This window comes from Ranitomeya imitator, chromosome 2, assembly GCF_032444005.1.
Source record: "Ranitomeya imitator isolate aRanImi1 chromosome 2, aRanImi1.pri, whole genome shotgun sequence".
In the NCBI taxonomy this organism is placed as follows: Eukaryota; Metazoa; Chordata; class Amphibia; order Anura; family Dendrobatidae; genus Ranitomeya; species Ranitomeya imitator.
The window spans coordinates 23,462,377-23,485,835 of NC_091283.1; the positions used below are offsets into that span (position 1 = coordinate 23,462,377).

The 23,459-nt window shown below is 52.7% G+C and overlaps 1 protein-coding gene across 1 annotated transcript; it reads right to left on the reverse strand.

The window, feature by feature from the left end:
- Positions 1–1,492: 1,492 nt before the first annotated feature.
- PPP5C (protein phosphatase 5 catalytic subunit) lies at positions 1,493–21,623 on the reverse strand. The gene is made up of 13 exons (XM_069746146.1): positions 21,465–21,623; positions 12,223–12,464; positions 9,452–9,599; positions 8,001–8,122; positions 6,645–6,710; positions 6,468–6,566; positions 5,992–6,097; positions 4,656–4,798; positions 3,879–3,966; positions 3,713–3,753; positions 3,292–3,470; positions 3,129–3,210; positions 1,493–1,937 (listed from the first exon to the last, which is right to left on the reverse strand). The coding sequence occupies exons 1-13, from the start codon at positions 21,568–21,570 to the stop codon at positions 1,875–1,877; spliced, it is 1,485 nt and encodes a 494-aa protein (XP_069602247.1). The 5' UTR covers positions 21,571–21,623; the 3' UTR covers positions 1,493–1,874.
- Positions 21,624–23,459: the final 1,836 nt, after the last annotated feature.

Consider the following 23,459-nt stretch of genomic DNA (forward strand, 5'->3'; position numbering starts at 1 on the left):
GAGGAGTGAGGACACTAAACCCCCTAAAGGTACTACCTCCCGGATCCTATCCCTGCAAACACTCACTGTAGCAGGGGTAGCGCTGGGCTCCGCAGACGCAGGGCACAAGGAACCATCCATACTGGGGAAATAGCCTTACCTCAGTGGTGGTTCAGCAGGGTTTAAGAACGCCGTCCGCACCTGCCTCCAGCAATCAAAAAGTTCCCCCTCCCCCTCCAGGATCCATCTGAGGGGACGCCATCAGCCCGACACGCCGGCCGGCGAACCCGGAAGTACCGGCTTCCAGATGATACGAAAAACCGGAAGTGACGCGCGCGAGCCGCTGACGTCACTTCCGGAACGCCGAGCCGACCGAATGGAGGGGGAGAACGCCGGGCAGCTCATGGAGGAGCACGGCGAGGGATCCCAGGCCTGCTTTGCCCTCGTGGGGGCGCGGGAAGGCCGGGAGGGGGTCCCGAGGCACCTGCAAGCAGGACGACGGGAGCAGCAAAGGAGGAGGCGGAGCGTGACCATCAGCTGCCCGGCTCAGACAGGCAAAGCCTGCATAAAAGGTACCGCAGTCGCCGGCCACTACAGCACCTGGAGACCTCTCCCTGTCCCATGGGGAACAGGAAAGACACTGGCAGGTGGGAGGTCCTTTTAAACCTCTCTGTGTTTCCTGTTCCCCATTAGGGCAAAGAGACAACCTCCATATGCCGTCGTGGAAGGTGACTAGAGAAAAAAAAAAAAAAAAAAAAAGATTCTTCCACCTCCAGGAATAAAACAGTAAGAATGCGGCGACGTGACGAGAATCTGGGGAACTAATCATACGCTAAATAGCTGCAAGTCACATTTATGTGCGAGATATCCAAGGTGATCGTCTATCACATGATGGCGGCCTCAGGGTCAGCAGTGGATGACGGGGAGATCTGGAGCCTGAACATGGCTCCCCTTTTGCTCGTCTGCGTGAGTCGGGGGCACAGAGCGAGGTAAGAGGGGCACCATGTGCCAGTGCCGTACTCCCGCTGCCTCTCTGCACACGCCCAGTCAATATTTCTGTTTTTGGATCCGTTGTGGGATCAGAAATAAAAAAAAAGGAAAATAAAATGATCCAGTTCAGAATCCACTCGTGAAATGTGAACAGGGTCTTGCATTGATGTGACGTCTGGGCACGATTATTAGCCCCAGCTGATGTGTATCCACGTTCATTATAACACTGGTGCCCAGACGACAGGGGAAAGCCGAAAATGGGCGATAATCGAGGTAATGGGCAACGCCGAAAACAGGAACGCACTGCCATCTAGTGGCTGAATGCTGAGACTGCGGCTACCACGGCCATCATCCCACTGATCGCCATCACACAAGGCTGCAGTTATGTTGCCTCGTCTCACACCGAAGGTCGGCTCCCGGCCGTCATTCACCATTGGTATCAGCACACATCGCCAACATCGCTGTGCAGGAAACTACAAGTCCCAGCATGTGGGGGCCGCACACAGTGAAGGGACGCCGGCAGTGGTGTAATCAGAACCTTTATTAGAAGCAAAGTAATTACAGATAGCGCAGGGAGCAGGGCATGGAGGAGACGCAGGACATACAGGAGGGAGGGGGCGGCAGGACTATTGTGCGCTTGTAGCTGACACCACCCCGCACACTCATGTCGCACCCTCTCACGTCACACACACACACACACACACTCACACATCGGTCACACACACACACACACGTCGGTCACACACACGTCCCTCACTCGTCCTCTCTGGTACAGTAATAAAAATATTCCTCTTGTTTGTTTCTCGCCGCTCAGGCCCTGGAAGGAACTGGGGCAAATACTGGGAGAACCCCTCCGGCCTGGGGGGCTGCTGCTCGGAGACACGGACACAGAGGTCGGATCCCTCTCACATCATTCCCATCTGGAGCAGCGAGTTCGCGTACATCATGGGCTTCACATTGGGGTGCGGCTGTTGAGAGAGGCGCGAGGCATAAGTACTGAGAGAGTCAGCAGGGTGGGGGGGACCAAGGCTTAGGCTATGTGCACACGATGCAGATTTAGTGCAGATCTGCAGCGTTTTCTGCGCAGAAATGCTGCACATCTGCACTGTGATTTACAGTACAATGTAAATCAATGTGAAAAAAAAAAAGCTGTGCACATGGTGCAAAAAAATCCACGCAGAAATGCTGCAGATTTCAAAGAAGTGCATGTCCCTTCTTTTGTGCGGATCTGCAGCGTTTCTGCACCCCTCCATTAATAGAAATCCGCAGTGGTAAAAACTGCAGAAAATCTGCATCAATTCCGCACAAAAACCGTGGCAAATCTGCAGCTGCGGATTCTGCCAGGAGATGCGGATTTTGTGCAGAAAATTCTGCACCTCTTTTCCTACGTGTGCACATAGCCTTAGACTCTGTTCACACTCACATCATGGCTGTTACATTATGAGGTTCTGATTAACGGATATAACGGGGCCGCCTGACAAAGTGTGAGCAGACCCCAATACAAAGCGGCCGCATCAACGCACAAAATCAGAGACACAGCAGGGGCAACCGTGCATCAGATCAGAAGGAGGGTGCAGGGAACACTGTGCCGAGGAGGCCAGACGGCGGTGCCAGGGGGAGGGCAGAGGACAGGCGGCGGTGCCAGAGGGAGGGCAGAGGACAGGCGGCGGTGCCAGAGGAAGGGCAGAGGACAGGCGGCGGTGCCGGGGAGGGCAGAGGATAGGCGCGATGCCAGGGGAGGGCAGAGGATAGGCGGTGGTGCCTGGGGAGGCCAGAGGACAGGCGGTGGTGCCAGGGGAGGGCAGAGGACAGGCGGCGATGCCTGGGGAGGGCAGAGGACAGGCTGCGGTGCCAGGGGGATGGCAGAGGACATGCGGTAGTGCCAGGGGAAGGGCAGAGGATAGGCGGCGATGCCGGGGGAGGGCAGAGGATAGGCTGCGATGCCAGGGGGAGGGCAGAGGACAGGCGGTAGTGCCAGGGGAAGGGCAGAGGATAGGCGGCGGTGCCGGGGAGGGCAGAGGATAGGCGGTGGTGCCAGAGGAAGTGCAGAAGTGCCATGGAGTGGGAGGTCAGAGGACGGAAGGGATAAGGAAGACATTGGTGAGACTACTGGGGAGAAAAAGTGCAAAACACTGGAACCTCTACCAAAAACTACTTACCACAGCATCAAACTGGTGGAACTTGGGCTTCAGGTCCAAGCCATTGAGATGTATGTACGCCCCTTTATTTCCCATCTGGTCACTGCAGAAGAAAAAAAAAAACAAAAGCAGTGAGAGACTAAACACAAGAAGAATGAGCAGGAAACCACCGCCATATTGTTACCAGTAGTTTGGAGCGGAGAACACGGTCACACAGAGGCCATTGTGGGTCACTTCATAGCCTTCAGCCTTCACCTCGTGACTGCGGATAATATAATCCAGACCGTTCTCCTCCAGGAATCTGCGGGTCACATCTGGGCCAAACTGGCAGCTCACACCCCGCTTACTGGGTGATCGCCCGTCCTGGGGGAGAGACAAGGGCTGAGCATTAGGTAAGAAGGACACTGGGGGGGGGGGGGGGGGGGGGTTACAATGGGCAGGAGGACAGGAAAGTCAATGGTGGGGGAGGAGTGGGGTAAAAAAAATGGAGTCAGGCGCAGAGGGGTAAACGAGGGAGTCGGGCGCAGTGGGGTAAACGAGGGAGTCGGGCGCAGAGGGTCAGAGTAATAAGAGGAGATTTGGTGCAGATGGGGGGCATAGCTTGCCTGCGGCTGGGGATCGGACCACAGAAGGTCACACATTGGTCCTGCAAAAATAAAGACAATCATCAGATTTCTGTAACCAGGGATGAATCTACAGCAGACGAGCCGTCACTGACGGGAACCTCGGCTGCCATATTGTAGGGAGGCCTTGTGACATGATAGGACCAACCTGAGTCTGGAGGCTGCCGGTTGCGTTCAATACTACGAATCTGATCCAAGGTGATCCCGTCCTCTGAGAACAGACCCCCGTGCATGATCTGAGGAGACACATGGTGTGGATCAGAGAGAATGCTGGGAGTTGTAGTGTACAAGCCCCGAAGCAGCAGGGCCTGAAGCCCATGCGCTGTAGCGTGGCCCCAATATATACAGTGACGCCCCTACATCCTGCTGCTCAGGGACTGGGGGGCTGCAGGACGGACGAGGCGTTCTCCACATGCCGGCTCGGGTTTCAGTCTGTCCATCATAAATTCCAGGATCCTTCTCCCAGATCCTTGTAAGGAGTCAGACATCGCGCCCGACTGCAGACACGGCTCTGCTGCAGAGAAGATGCAGATCTACAGGAGGGCGACCGGGGGACAGAGGGGACTCTGTACCAAAAATGTCCCAGAAGAGCCCCCTACAAAAGGCTCAGGAGTTCTACACCAGACACATACTGATATCAGTGTTATACTGGTCACATACTGGTATCATAGCGCTATACTGGCCGCATACTAGTATCATAGCGCTATACTGGTCACATACTGGTATCATAGCGCTATACTGGTCACATACTGGTATCATAGCGCTATACTGGTCACATACTGGTATCATAGCGCTATACTGGTCACATACTGGTATCATAGCGCTATACTGGTCACATACTAGTATCATAGCGCTATACCGGTGCTGGTAAAATCAGAAGAAATACTGTTGTGGCCCTGGGGCCACGTCATGTTCCGGTTCTCACCAGGACGCGCTGGTTGACGCACATCGCTAATGGCAGCCACTGGAAAACTTCACTAAAGAGCTGGAACATCTGGTTGGAGTATTTGGCTTTCACTTCTCCCTCAAATCCATACATCTGATTCATCGTGTCAGTCTCATGGTTTCCTGATGGAAGAAAGGACAGCAAGTTACAGAAGATAATTCACCCAGATAATGAAGGGAACCTGTCAGCGGAAACATGAGAGCACAGCGTCCGCCTGTCAGAAAAGAGGGAGACGCTCCCGAGGAACCGACTGCAAGAACAGCCTGCCATACGGCTAATAAAAGTATGGTATTCTCTGAAACGCCACTGGGTTTTACAAACAAACATGGCTGACATACTACAGAGAGCGGCCGATGGATTCTCCCCAGACCATGTGCAGCATGTATCAGCTGACTGGTTCCATTTAAGGCTAAAAACCTCAGAGCTGCGCTCACTATTCTGCTGGTGCAGTCACTGTGTGCATACATTACATTACTGATCCTGAGTTACATCCTGTATTATACCCCAGAGCTGCACTCACTATTCTGCTGCAGTCACTGTGTACATACATTACTGATCCTGAGTTACATCCTGTATTATACTCCAGAGCTGCACTCACTATTCTGCTGGTGCAGTCACTGTGTACATACATTACATTACTGATCCTGAGTTACCTCCTGCATTATACCCCAGAGCTGCACTCACTATTCTGCTGGTGCAGTCACTGTGTACATACATTACATTACTGATCCTGAGTTACCTCCTGTATTATACCCCAGAGCTGCACTCACTATTCTGCTGCAGTCACTGTGTACATACATTACTGATCCTGAGTTACATCCTGTATTATACCCCAGAGCTGCACTCACTATTCTGCTGGTGCAGTCACTGTGCACATACATTACATTACTGACCCTGAGTTACATCCTGTATTATACCCCAGAGCTGCACTCACTATTCTGTTGGTGCAGTCACTGTGTACATACATTACATTACTGATCCTGAGTTACATCCTGTATTATACCCCAGAGCTGCACTCACTATTCTGCTGGTGCAGTCGCTGTGTACATACATTACATTACTGATCCTGAGTTACATCCTGTATTATACCCCAGAGCTGCGTTCACTATTCTGCTGGTGCAGTCACTGTGTACATACATTACTGATCCCGAGCTACATCCTGTATTATACCCCAGAGCTGCACTCACTATTCTGCTGGTGCAGTCACTGTGTACATACATTACATTACTGATCCTGAGTTACATCCTGTTATACTCCAGAGCTGCGCTCACTATTCTGCTGGTTGGGGGCCGGTACCTATATGATGTGGACTCACCTCGCAGCAGATGGAAATACTCGGGATAAAGCAGCTTGAAGCCGCACAGAGTAACAATCACTTCCACCGAAAATGAACCGCGATCCACAAAGTCACCATTAAATATCTGTAGAGAGCTCAGGAAGCAGAGCGTGCGGTGACACACGGGGTCCTGGGGATGTTGTCACTGCTGACCCGATGGGGGGTGCAGGGTCACAGGGGATCTACCCACGATCACTAATTAGATGTCTATGGGGCGAGTGTCCCCCTTTGTTCTTAGATTAGATGCTGACAATCCCCTGCTGACATTACAGCTCTCACAGGTTGTCAGCGGCCCTTCCCGCTCCATACTGCCCCCTACAGCCAGTGCTCCTTGCCCCAGTTTTGGCGCTCACAGTTTTTACCTCAATTTTTTGGGAGCAACGTAAAAAGACAGAATAAGAGGTGGCGCCCCCTGCAGGCCGGGGCCGGTGACCGCACCCTCAGGTAAAGGATACGTAAGGATTGCTCTCTGACGGGAGGCCGTTGAGATGGAAAATATTCATGAGGTCGTAGAACTGTCCGTGAGTGTCGCCGCAGACCGTCACCTGCTGGGACTGTAGAGAGAGCGCAAAAACATCACAACGAGGCCAACAAGAAGAGCGCCACCATCAGGAGAGTCAGAGCGCACTCACCTGCTCCAGAGCCACCTCCACCAGACTGGGCAACTGCGACAGGATCTCCTTCACCTGGACAAGAATCTGGACAAAGAGGAGACACGTGACCTGCGGCCCCCGGAGACCGAGAGCGGTCCCTACTGAGGAGCTCAGAACCACCACCCCCTGCGGCGCTTAGGACCACCTCCCCCACTCCTTGTGGTGCTCAGGATCACCTCCCCCACCCCCTGCGGCGCTCAGGACCACCTCCCCCACCCCCTGCAGCGCTCAGGACCACCTCCCCCACCTCCTGCGGTACTCAGGACCACTTCCCTCGGCGCTCAGGACCACCTCCCCCCACCTCCTGAGGCGCTCAGGACCACCTTACCCACCTCCTGCGGCGCTCAGGACCACCTTCCCCACCTCCTGCGGCACTCAGGACCACCTCACCCACCTCCTGCGGCGCTCAGGATGACCTCCCCCACCTCCTGCGGCGCTCAGGACCACCTCCCCCACTCCTTGTGGTGCTCAGGACCACCTCCCCCACCCCCTGTGGCCCTCAGGACCACCTCCCCCACCCCCTATGGCCCTCAGGACCACCTCCCCCACCCCCTGTGGCCCTCAGGACCACCTCCCCCACCCCCTGTGGCCCTCAGGACCACCTCCCCCACCCCCTGTGGCCCTCAGGACCAGCTCCCCCACCCCCTGTGGTGTCAGGACCACCTCCCCCACCTCCTGCGGTGCTCAGGATCACCTCCCCCACTCCTTGCGGCGCTCAGGACCACCTACCCCACCCCCTGCGGCGCTCAGGACCACCTACCCCACTCCTTATGGTGCTCAGGACCACCTACCCCACCCCCTGCAGCCCTCAGGACCACCTCCCCCACCCCCTGTGGCGCTCAGGACCACCTACCCCACTCATTGTGGTGCTCAGGACCACCTACCCCACCCCCTGCAGCCCTCAGGACCACCTCTCCCACCCCCTGCGGTGCTCAGGATCACCTCCCCCACTCCTTGTGGTGCTCAGGACCACCTCCCCCACCGGCTACAGCCCTCAGGACCTCCTCCCCCACCCCCTGTGGTGTCATGACCACCTCCGGCGGCGCTCAGGACCACCTCCCCCACTCCTTGTGGTGCTCAGGACCACCTCCCCCACCCCCTGCGGCCCTCAGGACCACCTCCCCCACTCCTTGTGGTGCTCAGAACCACCTCTCCCACCCCCTGCGGCCCTCAGGACCACCTCCCCCACTCCTTGTGGAACTCAGGACCACCTCCCCCACCCCCTGCGGCCCTCAGGACCACCTCTCCAACCCCCTGCGGTGCTCAGGATCACCTCCCCCACCCCTTGCGGCGCTCAGGACCACCTCCCCACCCATCACCACTGTCACCCGTTACCTGATAGACACATTTTCTATGAAGTTTCTTCTGATCTTTATAAAATTTCATTAATTCCACCATAAAGTCCACAGTGACCTTTCCATTCTGTAACTGAGGACCAGTGTATTCATCCTCGATGGCTGGAGAGAGGGAGAAAGCAAAATGTAAGGTGAATGTACCCACTGCTCCACATCCTGATCGCAGCCTCTACTATGTGCACATGTACTCACTGCTCCACGTCCTGAGCACAGCCTCTACTAAGCGAACATGTACCTACTGCTCCACGTCCTGAGCACAGCCTCTACTACGCGCACTTGTACCTACTGCTCCACGTCCTGAGCACAGCCTTTACTACGCGCAGATGTAACCACTGCACCACGTCCTGAGCACAGCCTCTACTACGCGCACATGTACCGACTGCTCCATGTCCTGAGCACAGCCTCTACTACGCGCACATGTACCCACTGCTCCACGTCCTGACCACAGCCTCTACTACGCGCACATGTACCTACTGCTCCACATCCTGAGCACAGCCTCTACTACGCGCACATGTACCTACTGCTCCACGTCCTGAGCACAGCCTCTACTACGCGCACTTGTACCTACTGCTCCACGTCCTGAGCACAGCCTTTACTACGCGCAGATGTAACCACTGCACCACGTCCTGAGCACAGCCTCTACTACGCGCACATGTACCGACTGCTCCATGTCCTGAGCACAGCCTCTACTACGCGCACATGTACCCACTGCTCCACGTCCTGACCACAGCCTCTACTACGCGCACATGTACCTACTGCTCCACATCCTGAGCACAGCCTCTACTACGCGCACATGTACCTACTGCTCCACGTCCTGAGCACAGCCTCTACTACGCGCACTTGTACCTACTGCTCCACGTCCTGAGCACAGCCTTTACTACGCGCACTTGTACCTACTGCTTCACATTCTGAGCGCAGCCTCTACTGATCGCTCATGTACCCACTGCTCCACGTCCTGAGCACAGCCTCTACTACGCGCACTTGTACCCACTGCTCCACGTCCTGAGAGCAGCCTCTACTACGCGCAGATGTAACCACTGCTCCACGTCCTGAGCACAGCCTCTACTATTATTATTATTTATATAGCACCATTAATTCCATGGTGCTGTACATGAGAAGGGGTTACATACAGAGTTATAGATATCGTTTACAGTACACAAATTTACGATGACAGACTGGTACAGAGGGGAGAGGACCCTGTCCTTGCAGACTTACATTCTACTATGTGCTCATGTACCCACTGCTCCACGTCCTGAGCCGAGCCTCTATGTGCTCATGTACCCACCGCTCCACGTCCTGCGTGTAGATTCTATGCACATGTGCCCACTGCCCCACATCCTAAGCCCAGCTTCTATAGCACACGTACCCACTGCTCCACCTCGGTAGAGCGGCCCCTGCTGAGTGTACGTCTCCCGCACTCATCACACTCACTCATTCCTTCGATGTCCAGAGAATCCACCACGGAGCGGTTGTGTTGGTCGCAGGCGATCGCGCGCTCAAACGCTTTCTGTCGCACCAGTTTACTGCACTCCTGGAACTTCATCTGAGCGTCTTTATCATGAGGACGAACCTTCACCACCTACGGGAGACCAGAAGCAATGAGACAAAGGGGAGGAGACTGCAGTGCTGGAGGCGGGGCAAGAGCGGTGTTCTGGGTAAAATGGCAGAGATGTAGACGACAGGCAGGCGGCGGGGACTAGAAGAGACAACAGGCAGGGGGCGGGGACTAGAAGAGACAACAGGCAGGGGGCGGGGACTAGAAGAGACAACAGGCAGGGGGCGGGGACTAGAAGAGACAACAGGCAGGCGGCGGGGACTAGAAGAGACAACAGGCAGGCGGCGGGGACTAGAAGAGACAACAGGCAGGGGGCGATGTCTAGAAGAGACAACAGGCAGGGGGCGGTGACTAGAAGAGACAACAGGCAGGCGGCGGGGACTAGAAGAGACAACAGGCAGGCGGCGGGGACTAGAAGAGACAACAGGCAGGCGGCGGGGACTAGAAGAGACAACAGGCAGGCGGCGGGGACTAGAAGAGACAACAGGCAGGCGGCGGGGACTAGAAGAGACAACAGGCAGGCGGCGGGGACTAGAAGAGACAACAGGCAGGCGGCGGGGACTAGAAGAGACAACAGGCAGGCGGCGGGGACTAGAAGAGACAACAGGCAGGCGGCGGGGACTAGAAGAGACAACAGGCAGGCGGCGGGGACTAGAAGAGACAACAGGCAGGCGGCGGGGACTAGAAGAGACAACAGGCAGGCGGCGGGGACTAGAAGAGACAACAGGCAGGCGGCGGGGACTAGAAAAGACAACAGGCAGGCGGCGGGGACTAGAAGAGACAACAGGCAGGCGGCGGGGACTAGAAGAGACAACAGGCAGGGGGCGGGGACTAGAGGCTCACAGGCAGGGGGCGGGGTCTAGAGGAGACAGGCAGGGGTGGGGTCTAGAGGCGACAACAGGCAGGGGGCGGTGTCTAGAGGCGACAACAGGCAGGGGGCGGGGTCTAGAGGAGACAACAGGCAGGGGGCGGGGTCTAGAGGAGACAACAGGCAGGGGGCGGGGTCTAGAGGAGACAACAGGCAGGCGGCGGGGACTAGAAGAGACAACAGGCAGGCGGCGGGGACTAGAAGAGACAACAGGCAGGGGGCGGTGTCTAGAAGAGACAACAGGCAGGCGGCGGGGACTAGAAGAGACAACAGGCAGGCGGCGGGGACTAGAAGAGACAACAGGCAGGCGGCGGGGACTAGAAGAGACAACAGGCAGGCGGCGGGGACTAGAAGAGACAACAGGCAGGCGGCGGGGACTAGAAGAGACAACAGGCAGGGGGCGGGGTCTAGAGGAGACAACAGGCAGGGGGCGGGGTCTAGAGGAGACAGGCAGGGGTGGGGTCTAGAGGCAACAACAGGCAGGGGGCAGGGTCTAGAGGAGACAACAGGCAGGGGGCGGGGTCTAGAGGAGACAACAGGCTGGGGGCGGGGTCTAGAAGAGACAACAGGCTGGGGGTGGGGTCTAGAAGAGACAACGGGCTGGGGGTGGGGTCTAGAGGCTCACAGGCAGGGGGCGGGGTCTAGAGGAGACAACGGCAGGGGGCGGGTTCTAGAGGAGACAACGGCAGGGGGCGGGTTCTAGAGGAGACAACAGGTAGGGGGCGGTGTCTAGAGGCGACAACAGGCAGGGGGCGGGGTCTAGAGGAGACAACAGGCAGGGGGCGGGGTCTAGAGGAGACAACAGGCAGGCGGCGGGGACTAGAAGAGACAACAGGCAGGCGGCGGGGACTAGAAGAGACAACAGGCAGGCGGCGGGGACTAGAAGAGACAACAGGCAGGGGGCGGTGTCTAGAAGAGACAACAGGCAGGCGGCATGGACTAGAAGAGACAACAGGCAGGCGGCGGGGACTAGAAGAGACAACAGGCAGGCGGCGGGGACTAGAAGAGACAACAGGCAGGCGGCGGGGACTAGAAGAGACAACAGGCAGGCGGCGGGGACTAGAAGAGACAACAGGCAGGGGGCGGGGTCTAGAGGAGACAACAGGCAGGGGGCGGGGTCTAGAGGAGACAGGCAGGGGTGGGGTCTAGAGGCAACAACAGGCAGGGGGCAGGGTCTAGAGGAGACAACAGGCAGGGGGCGGGGTCTAGAGGAGACAACAGGCTGGGGGCGGGGTCTAGAAGAGACAACAGGCTGGGGGTGGGGTCTAGAAGAGAACGGGCTGGGGGTGGGGTCTAGAGGCTCACAGGCAGGGGGCGGGGTCTAGAGGAGACAACGGCAGGGGGCGGGTTCTAGAGGAGACAACAGGTAGGGGGCGGTGTCTAGAGGCGACAACAGGCAGGGGGCGGGGTCTGGAGGAGACAACAGGCAGGGGGCGGGGTCTGGAGGAGACAACAGGCAGGGGGCGGGGTCTGGAGGAGACAACGGCAGGGGGTGGGGTCTAGAGGAGACAACAGGCAGGGGGCGGGGTCTAAAGGCGACAACAGGCAGGGGGCGGGGTCTAGAAGAGACACCAGGCAGGGGGCGAGGTCTAGAGGAGACAACAGGCAGGGGGCGGGGTCTAGAGGAGACAACAGGCAGGGGGCGGGGTCTAGAGGAGACAACAGGCAGGGGGCGGGGTCTAGAGGAGACAACAGGCAGGGGGCGGGGTCTAGAGGAGACAACAGGCAGGGGGCGGGGTCTTGGCATGGATGGGATACAGTAACGCCGCCAGTTCTGACCGTCTCATAGTCCTTCAGTGCAGCCTTCAGCTTCCCCAGCGCCATGTTGCTGGCCGCTCGCCTGTAGTAGCCTTTGATGTATTTGGCATCGAGTTGGATGGCGCGCGAGGCGTCGGCCAGGGCGTAGCCGTAACATTCAGTGCGGAGGTACGCCAGGCTGCGGTTCCCATAGTAAATGGCGCTGTTTGGGCTGAGAGCGATGGCTTCAGTGTAATATTGTACGGCGCGGTCATAGTCCTTCACTGCGGGAGAAAGAGGCACCAATCACAGAAAGCTATGTCCAGACCACACCCACTGATGGTTAAGCTCCGCCCATGGACCACACCCACCTGTAAGCTCCACCCACTCCGTTACAGTCGCCCTACACCAGGCACAGCTGAGCTTTTGGGGAACAACTGGGGGTTCACAATGTAAGGAGACTGGATGCTGGGGGTTGTAGTAGACGGCACTTAAAGGGAACCTGTCAGCAGGATTGTGCATAGTAACCTACAGACACTGTCAGGTTGGTGCCGTTATACTGATTACACTGATACCTGGTGATGAAATCTGTCTTGTGGTTGTTGTTTAATCCTTATTTTTAATTTTTAGTTAGGCCCCTTTCACACATCAGTTTTTCGCCATCAGTCACAATCCGGCGAATTTTGAACAACCGGATCCGGCAAAAGTTGCCGCCAGATCCGTTTTTTCCCTCATAGACTTGTATTGGCGACGGATGGTCTCACGTTTCATCCGTTCACCGGATCCGTCGAAAAGTATCAGTCCGGCGGCCGGAGACAACGGATAATGTAAAGTTTTTTTGTGCCCTTTAAAAAAAACGGACAGTGACGGATTCCATTTCTTTAAACTGAGCATGCTCCGATTTTTTTAGGATACAATTAGCCGGATCAGCTAGTCGGATCCGGTGAAAAAACAGATCCGTCGCATCTTTTTTTCACAATCTGCGACGGATCTGTTTTTTTTTTTTAAATTCAACGGATTGCGACTGATGGCAAAAAAACTAATGTGTGAAAGCAGCCTTAAAGGCAACCCGTCACCTGAATTTGGCGGGACCAGTTTTCGGTCATATGGGCGGAGTTTTCGGGTGTTCGATTCACCCTTTCCTTACCCGCTGGCTGCATGCTGGCCGCAATATTGGATTGAAGTTCATTCTATGTCCTCCGTAGTACACGCCTGCGCAAGGCAATGCCTTGCGCAGGCGTGTACTACGGAGGACATAGAATGCCTTGCGCAGGCGTGTACTACGGAGGACATAGAATGCCTTGCGCAGGCGTGTACTACGGAGGACATAAAATGCCTTGCGCAGGCATGCACTACAGAGGACATAGAATGCCTTGCGCAGGCGTGTACTACGGAAGACATAGAATGCCTTGCGCAGGCGTGTACTACAGAGGACATAGAATGCCTTGCGCAGGCGTGTACTACAGAGGACATAGAATGCCTTGCGCAGGCGTGTACTACAGAGGACATAGAATGCCTTGCGCAGGCGTGTACTACAGAGGACATAGAATGCCTTGCGCAGGCGTGTACTACGGAGGACATAAAATGCCTTGCGCAGGCGTGTACTACAGAGGACATAGAATGCCTTGCGCAGGCGTGTACTACAGAGGACATAGAATGCCTTGCGCAGGCGTGTACTACAGAGGACATAGAATGCCTTGCGCAGGCGTGTACTACAGAGGACATAGAATGCCTTGCGCAGGCGTGTACTACAGAGGACATAGAATGCCTTGCGCAGGCGTGTACTACGGAGGACATAGAATGCCTTGCGCAGGCGTGTACTACGGAGGACATAAAATGCCTTGCGCAGGCGTGTACTAGAGGACATAGAATGCCTTGCGCAGGCGTGTACTACGGAGGACATAAAATGCCTTGCGCAGGCGTGTACTACAGAGGACATAGAATGCCTTGCGCAGGCGTGTACTACGGAGGACATAGAATGAACTTCTAGGTTCTAGGTTAGCGCCTATTATCTTCCTGTGTTTCAAAGAAAAAAAAAATCATCATCAATATCTCGGGTGTGCCTGCGCATTGGCGTGTATCGCGTTCCGAGAGATGCTACTGCACAGCGCCACCGCCGGCTCCTTACTACTGCAGCCAAAAAAAAACACTACAAGAAAATGGCAGCGGCGGCGCTTGCTAAGTAGCATCTCTCAGTACGCGAGCGGCATCTGTGGGCTCCAGACTGTGGCAAGTTTTGATGTTTACATTGTTATTCCTTTTGTTTATTCTTCAGCGTGGTTGTTGGGACTTGTGTTGCCGTCTACCGCACTTTCTAGCACTGCTCACTGTATGGCGTGTCCGTGCACTATAGTGCGGCTGCCATTCTATCACCCCCTGATATTTGATTGTCCTGATATGATGCCTACTTTTGGAATGATGCAAACATTAATATCCTAATGTATTAAAATTGTACATTGATTATCTTGTCAATGTATATTTTGCATACCGATGCTCATTGCACATGAGAGCTGTTGACACAAATAAATCCTGTATATTCTCATGCATTTGCATTGATTATCTTGACAACATTTTTTGCATATGCTAGACCTGGATAAAAATCACCAGTATCTTATTTCACAGCCCCCCCCAAAAAAAGAAGCCCACGCCAAACGCGCGTCGGGGCTGCACCAGGACTTCACTTCACACAGGCATTATGGGTAAGGCTACTTTCACACATCAGTTTTTTGCCTTCAAGCATAATCTGGCGTTTAAAAAAAAAACATAGAGAGCGAGAGAGATTTTGACTTTCTCAGTAAATATTGTGTGTTAAAAAAAATTCTTTATGGTTTTTTTAATTAATAAAATGAATTTGTATTATACAGTTTGGACTTAAGATATCGGGAGAGTTCAATTATATCTTTACTGGTCGCATAGGACCGGTCACGATATTGTAGTTACCATGGTTCAGCGGAATCTTTTTCTCACGATACTGAGAGTTGTAGTACACTAGATATAAGGTGACAAGATGCTGGGAGTTGTAGTACAGTAGATACAAGGTGACAGGATGCTGAGAGTTGTAGTACACTACATATAAGGTGACAGGATGCTGGGAGTTGTAGTACACTAGATATAAGGTGACAGGATGCTGGGAGTTGTAGTACACTAGATATAAGGTGACAGGATGCTGGGAGTTGTAGTACGCTACATATAAGGTGACAGGATGCTGGGAGTTGTAGTACGCTACATATAAGGTGACAGGATGCTGGGAGTTGTAGTACGCTACATATAAGGTGACAGGATGCTGGGAGTTGTAGTACGCTACATATAAGGTGACAGGATGCTGGGAGTTGTAGTACGCTACATATAAGGTGACAGGATGCTGGGAGTTGTAGTACGCTACATATAAGGTGACAGGATGCTGGGAGTTGTAGTACGCTACATATAAGGTGACAGGATGCTGGGAGTTGTAGTACGCTACATATAAGGTGACAGGATGCTGGGAGTTGTAGTACGCTACATATAAGGTGACAGGATGCTGGGAGTTGTAGTACGCTACATATAAGGTGACACGATGCTGGGAGTTGTAGTACACTAGATATAAGGTGACAGGATGCTGGGAGTTGTAGTACGCTACATATAAGGTGACAGGATGCTGGGAGTTGTAGTACGCTACATATAAGGTGACAGGATTCTGGGAGTTGTAGTACACTAGATATAAGGTGACAGGATGCTGGGAGTTGTAGTACACTAGATATAAGGTGACAGGATGCTGGGAGTTGTAGTACACTACATATAAGGTGACAGGATTCTGGGAGTTGTAGTACACTACATATAAGGTGACACGATGCTGGGAGTTGTAGTACACTAGATATAAGGTGACAGGATGCTGGGAGTTGTAGTACGCTACATATAAGGTGACAGGATGCTGGGAGTTGTAGTACGCTACATATAAGGTGACAGGATGCTGGGAGTTGTAGTACGCTACATATAAGGTGACAGGATTCTGGGAGTTGTAGTACACTACATATAAGGTGACAGGATTCTGGGAGTTGTAGTGCACCACATATAAGGTGACACGATGCTGGGAGTTGTAGTACGCTACATATAAGGTGACAGGATTCTGGGAGTTGTAGTACACTACATATAAGGTGACAGGATGCTGGGAGTTGTAGTACGCTACATATAAGGTGACAGGATGCTGGGAGTTGTAGTACGCTACATATAAGGTGACAGGATTCTGGGAGTTGTAGTACACTACATATAAGGTGACAGGATGCTGGGAGTTGTAGTACGCTACATATAAGGTGACAGGATGCTGGGAGTTGTAGTGCACTACATATAAGGTGACAGGATGCTGGGAGTTGTAGTACGCTACATATAAAGTGACGATGCTGGGAGTTGTAGTGCACTACATAGAAGGTGACAGGATGCTGGGAGTTGTAGTACGCTACATATAAGGTGACAGGATGCTGGGAGTTGTAGTACGCTACATATAAGGTGACAGGATGCTGGGAGTTGTAGTACGCTACATATAAGGTGACAGGATGCTGGAAGTTGTAGTACGCTACATATAAGGTGACAGGATGCTAGGGAGTTGTAGTACGCTACATATAAGGTGACAGGATTCTGGGAGTTGTAGTACGCTACATATAAGGTGACACGATGCTGGAAGTTGTAGTACGCTACATATAAGGTGACAGGATGCTGGGAGTTGTAGTACGCTACATATAAGGTGACAGGATGCTGGGAGTTGTAGTACGCTACATATAAGGTGACACGATGCTGGGAGTTGTAGTACACTACATATAAGGTGACAGGATTCTGGGAGTTGTAGTGCACCACATATAAGGTGACAGGATGCTGGGAGTTGTAGTACGCTACATATAAGGTGACAGGATTCTGGGAGTTGTAGTACGCTACATATAAGGTGACAGGATGCTGGGAGTTGTAGTACGCTACATATAAGGTGACAGGATGCTGGGAGTTGTAGTGCACTACATATAAGGTGACAGGATGCTGGGAGTTGTAGTACGCTACATATAAGGTGACAGGATTCTGGGAGTTGTAGTACGCTACATATAAGGTGACACGATGCTGGAAGTTGTAGTACGCTACATATAAGGTGACAGGATGCTGGGAGTTGTAGTACGCTACATATAAGGTGACAGGATGCTGGGAGTTGTAGTACGCTACAGATAAGGTGACACGATGCTGGGAGTTGTAGTACACTACATATAAGGTGACAGGATTCTGGGAGTTGTAGTACACTACATATAAGGTGACAGGATTCTGGGAGTTGTAGTACACTACATATAAGGTGACAGGATTCTGGGAGTTGTAGTGCACCACATATAAGGTGACAGGATGCTGGGAGTTGTAGTACGCTACATATAAGGTGACAGGATTCTGGGAGTTGTAGTACGCTACATATAAGGTGACAGGATGCTGGGAGTTGTAGTACGCTACATATAAGGTGACAGGATGCTGGGAGTTGTAGTACGCTACATATAAGGTGACAGGATGCTGGGAGTTGTAGTACGCTACATATAAGGTGACACGATGCTGGGAGTTGTAGTACGCTACATATAAGGTGACACGATGCTGGGAGTTGTAGTACACTAGATATAAGGTGACAGGATGCTGGGAGTTGTAGTACGCTACATATAAGGTGACAGGATGCTGGGAGTTGTAGTACGCTACATATAAGGTGACACGATGCTGGGAGTTGTAGTACACTAGATATAAGGTGACAGGATGCTGGGAGTTGTAGTACGCTACATATAAGGTGACAGGATGCTGGGAGTTGTAGTACGCTAGATATAAGGTGACAGGATGCTGGGAGTTGTAGTACACTAGATATAAGGTGACAGGATGCTGGGAGTTGTAGTACACTACATATAAGGTGACAGGATTCTGGGAGTTGTAGTACACTAGATATAAGGTGACAGGATGCTGGGAGTTGTAGTACGCTACATATAAGGTGACAGGATGCTGGGAGTTGTAGTGCACTACATATAAGGTGACAGGATTCTGGGAGTTGTAGTGCACCACATATAAGGTGACAGGATGCTGGGAGTTGTAGTACGCTACATATAAGGTGACAGGATGCTGGGAGTTGTAGTACGCTACATATAAGGTGACAGGATGCTGGGAGTTGTAGTACGCTACATATAAGGTGACAGGATTCTGGGAGTTGTAGTACACTACATATAAGGTGACAGGATTCTGGGAGTTGTAGTGCACTACATATAAGGTGACAGGATTCTGGGAGTTGTAGTACACTACATATAAGGTGACAGGATGCTGGGAGTTGTAGTACGCTACATATAAGGTGACAGGATGCTGGGAGTTGTAGTGCACTACATATAAGGTGACAGGATGCTGGGAGTTGTAGTACGCTACATATAAAGTGACAAGATGCTGGGAGTTGTAGTGCACTACATAGAAGGTGACAGGATGCTGGGAGTTGTAGTACACTACATAGAAGGTGACAGGATGCTGGGAGTTGTAGTACACTACATATAAGGTGACAGGATGCTGGGAGTTGTAGTACGCTACATATAAGGTGACAGGATGCTGGGAGTTGTAGTACGCTACATATAAGGTGACACGATGCTGGGAGTTGTAGTACACTAGATATAAGGTGACAGGATGCTGGGAGTTGTAGTACGCTACATATAAGGTGACAGGATGCTGGGAGTTGTAGTACGCTACATATAAGGTGACACGATGCTGGGAGTTGTAGTACACTAGATATAAGGTGACAGGATGCTGGGAGTTGTAGTACGCTACATATAAGGTGACAGGATGCTGGGAGTTGTAGTACGCTAGATATAAGGTGACAGGATGCTGGGAGTTGTAGTACACTAGATATAAGGTGACAGGATGCTGGGAGTTGTAGTACACTACATATAAGGTGACAGGATTCTGGGAGTTGTAGTACACTAGATATAAGGTGACAGGATGCTGGGAGTTGTAGTACGCTACATATAAGGTGACAGGATGCTGGGAGTTGTAGTGCACCACATATAAGGTGACAGGATTCTGGGAGTTGTAGTGCACCACATATAAGGTGACAGGATGCTGGGAGTTGTAGTACGCTACATATAAGGTGACAGGATGCTGGGAGTTGTAGTACGCTAGATATAAGGTGACAGGATTCTGGGAGTTGTAGTACACTACATATAAGGTGACAGGATTCTGGGAGTTGTAGTGCACTACATATAAGGTGACAGGATGCTGGGAGTTGTAGTACGCTACATATAAGGTGACAGGATGCTGGGAGTTGTAGTACGCTACATATAAGGTGACAGGATTCTGGGAGTTGTAGTACGCTACATATAAGGTGACAGGATTCTGGGAGTTGTAGTGCACTACATATAAGGTGACAGGATTCTGGGAGTTGTAGTACACTACATATAAGGTGACAGGATGCTGGGAGTTGTAGTACGCTACATATAAGGTGACAGGATTCTGGGAGTTGTAGTACACTACATATAAGGTGACAGGATGCTGGGAGTTGTAGTACGCTACATATAAGGTGACAGGATGCTGGGAGTTGTAGTGCACTACATATAAGGTGACAGGATGCTGGGAGTTGTAGTACGCTACATATAAGGTGACAGGATTCTGGGAGTTGTAGTACGCTACATATAAGGTGACACGATGCTGGAAGTTGTAGTACGCTACATATAAGGTGACAGGATGCTGGGAGTTGTAGTACGCTACATATAAGGTGACAGGATGCTGGGAGTTGTAGTACGCTACATATAAGGTGACACGATGCTGGGAGTTGTAGTACACTACATATAAGGTGACAGGATTCTGGGAGTTGTAGTACACTACATATAAGGTGACAGGATTCTGGGAGTTGTAGTGCACCACATATAAGGTGACAGGATGCTGGGAGTTGTAGTACGCTACATATAAGGTGACAGGATTCTGGGAGTTGTAGTACGCTACATATAAGGTGACAGGATGCTGGGAGTTGTAGTACGCTACATATAAGGTGACAGGATGCTGGGAGTTGTAGTACGCTACATATAAGGTGACAGGATGCTGGGAGTTGTAGTACGCTACATATAAGGTGACACGATGCTGGGAGTTGTAGTACGCTACATATAAGGTGACACGATGCTGGGAGTTGTAGTACACTAGATATAAGGTGACAGGATGCTGGGAGTTGTAGTACGCTACATATAAGGTGACAGGATGCTGGGAGTTGTAGTACGCTACATATAAGGTGACACGATGCTGGGAGTTGTAGTACACTAGATATAAGGTGACAGGATGCTGGGAGTTGTAGTACGCTACATATAAGGTGACAGGATGCTGGGAGTTGTAGTACGCTAGATATAAGGTGACAGGATGCTGGGAGTTGTAGTACACTAGATATAAGGTGACAGGATGCTGGGAGTTGTAGTACACTACATATAAGGTGACAGGATTCTGGGAGTTGTAGTACACTAGATATAAGGTGACAGGATGCTGGGAGTTGTAGTACGCTACATATAAGGTGACAGGATGCTGGGAGTTGTAGTGCACTACATATAAGGTGACAGGATTCTGGGAGTTGTAGTGCACCACATATAAGGTGACAGGATGCTGGGAGTTGTAGTACGCTACATATAAGGTGACAGGATGCTGGGAGTTGTAGTACGCTACATATAAGGTGACAGGATGCTGGGAGTTGTAGTACGCTACATATAAGGTGACAGGATTCTGGGAGTTGTAGTGCACTACATATAAGGTGACAGGATTCTGGGAGTTGTAGTACACTACATATAAGGTGACAGGATGCTGGGAGTTGTAGTACGCTACATATAAGGTGACAGGATGCTGGGAGTTGTAGTGCACTACATATAAGGTGACAGGATGCTGGGAGTTGTAGTACGCTACATATAAAGTGACAAGATGCTGGGAGTTGTAGTGCACTACATAGAAGGTGACAGGATGCTGGGAGTTGTAGTACACTACATAGAAGGTGACAGGATGCTGGGAGTTGTAGTACACTACATATAAGGTGACAGGATGCTGGGAGTTGTAGTACGCTACATATAAGGTGACAGGATGCTGGGAGTTGTAGTGCACTACATATAAGGTGACAGGATGCTGGGAGTTGTAGTACGCTACATATAAAGTGACAGGATGCTGGGAGTTGTAGTGCACTATATAGAAGGTGACAGGATGCTGGGAGTTGTAGTACGCTACATATAAAGTGACAGGATGCTGGGAGTTGTAGTGCACTACATATAAGGTGACAGGATGCTGGGAGTTGTAGTACGCGCATTCCGGGCAGTTACCCCTGAAGTACTCGTTGGCCTTCTCCTTCAGCTCCTCCGCCGTCCTCCCGTCTCCGCTGCCGGCCTCTCCTCCTCCAGTCTCCGCCGCCCGCTCTCCCTCAGCCATCTTCCCGCTGCCGGTCACTGACACTGCGTCACTATGAGAGCGACAAAGTGCGACATCCGGCGGCCACCTTGAGAATGGCGGCGGCCAGAGGAACGCGTGACTGTAGCGTCATCTTGTGGCTGTCTAGCGGCCATGCTACGAGTGGCAGAAGCAGCTGGCGTCGGCCATATTGTGGATGGCGAATGTCTTTCTCAGAAGGATACAATACGGTTGAGCCTAAACTGTTTACCAATACAATATACAGAGACCAGCAGCACCCGGTTATACGGAGGGTCTTGTAGGGTGTTCCCGGTATATGGTGGGTCAGTGGAGTGATTCCGGTATATACCTGCAGCATCTGTGAGGTGTCTCTGCTATACAGCGGGTCAGTGGGGTGTCTACAGTATACGGGGGTCTGTGGGGTGTCCCCGATGTACGGCGGGTATTGTGGGGTGTTCCCTGTATACCACGGGTCAGTGGAGTGACTCCGGTATATGCAGCATCTGTGGATTTTTCCCGTTTATGGAGGTCTTGTAGGGTGTTCCCGGTATATGGCAGGTCTTGGGTGTTTCTGGTATACGGCAGGTCTTGTGGGGTGTTCCCGGTATACGGCAGGTCTTGGGTGTTTCTGGTATACGGCAGGTCTTGTGTAGTGTTCCCGGTATAGGGCAGGTCTTGTGGGGTGTTCCCAGTATACGGCAGGTCTTGTGGGGGTGTTCCTGGTATACGGCAGGTCTTGGGTGTTTCTGGTATACGGCAGGTCTTGTGGGGTGTTCCCGGTATACGGCAGGTCTTGTGGGATGTTCCCGGTATACGGCAGGTCTTGTGGGGTGTTCCCGGTATACGGCAGGTCTTGTGGGATGTTCCCGGTATACGGCAGGTCTTGGGTGTTTCTGGTATACGGCAGGTCTTGTGTAGTGTTCCCGGTATAGGGCAGGTCTTGTGGGGTGTTCCCAGTATACGGCAGGTCTTGTGGGGGTGTTCCTGGTATACGGCAGGTCTTGGGTGTTTCTGGTATACGGCAGGTCTTGTGGGGTGTTCCCGGTATACGGCAGGTCTTGTGGGATGTTCCCGGTATACGGCAGGTCTTGTGGGATGTTCCCGGTATACGGCAGGTCTTGGGTGTTTCTGGTATACGGCAGGTCTTGTGTAGTGTTCCCGGTATAGGGCAGGTCTTGTGGGGTGTTCCCAGTATACGGCAGGTCTTGTGGGGGTGTTCCTGGTATACGGCAGGTCTTGGGTGTTTCTGGTATACGGCAGGTCTTGTGGGGTGTTCCCGGTATACGGCAGGTCTTGTGGGGTGTTCCTGGTATACGGCAGGTCTTGTGGGGTGTCCCCGGTATACGGCAGGTCTTGTGGGGTGTCCCCGGTATACAGCAGGTCTTGTGGGGTGTTCCCGGTATACGGCAGGTCTTGTGGGGTTTTCTCTGTATACGGCAGGTCTTGTGGGGTGTTCCCGGTATACGGCGGTCTTGTGGGGTGTTCCCGGTATACAGCAGGTCTTGTGGGGTGTTTCCGGTATACGGCAGGTCTTGTGGGGTGTTTCCGGTATAAGGCAGGTTTTGTGGTGTTCTCAGTATACGGCAGGTCTTGTGGGGTGTTCCCGGTATACGGGGGGTTCTGTGGGGTGTTCCCGGTATACGGGGGGGGGGGGGGGAGGGGGGGTGTTCTGTGGGGTGTTCCCGGTATACGGGGGGCTCTGTGGGGTGTTCCCGGTATACGGGGGGGGGGGGGTTCTGTGGGGTGTTCCCGGTATACGGGGGGGGGGGGGGGGGGTTCTGTGGGGTGTTCCCGGTATACGGGGGGCTCTGTGGGGTGTTCCCGGTATAAGGCAGGTTTTGTGGTGTTCTCAGTATACGGCAGGTCTTGTGGGGTGTTCCCGGTATACGGGGGGTTCTGTGGGGTGTTCC

What these genes read in the sequence shown, in the direction of transcription:
- PPP5C (XM_069746146.1), bottom strand. Translation starts at nt 21,570, where the DNA reads ATGGCTGAGGGAGAGCGGGCGGCGGAGACTGGAGGAGGAGAGGCCGGC. An exon ending in GTATTTCCATCTGCTGCGAG is followed by an intron (nt 4,799 to 5,991) that starts GTGAGTCCACAT and finishes TTCTTCCATCAG; the next exon opens with GAAACCATGAGACTGACACG. An exon ending in TCCACCAGTTTGATGCTGTG is followed by an intron (nt 1,938 to 3,128) that starts GTAAGTAGTTTT and finishes CTCTCTCAACAG; the next exon opens with CCGCACCCCAATGTGAAGCC.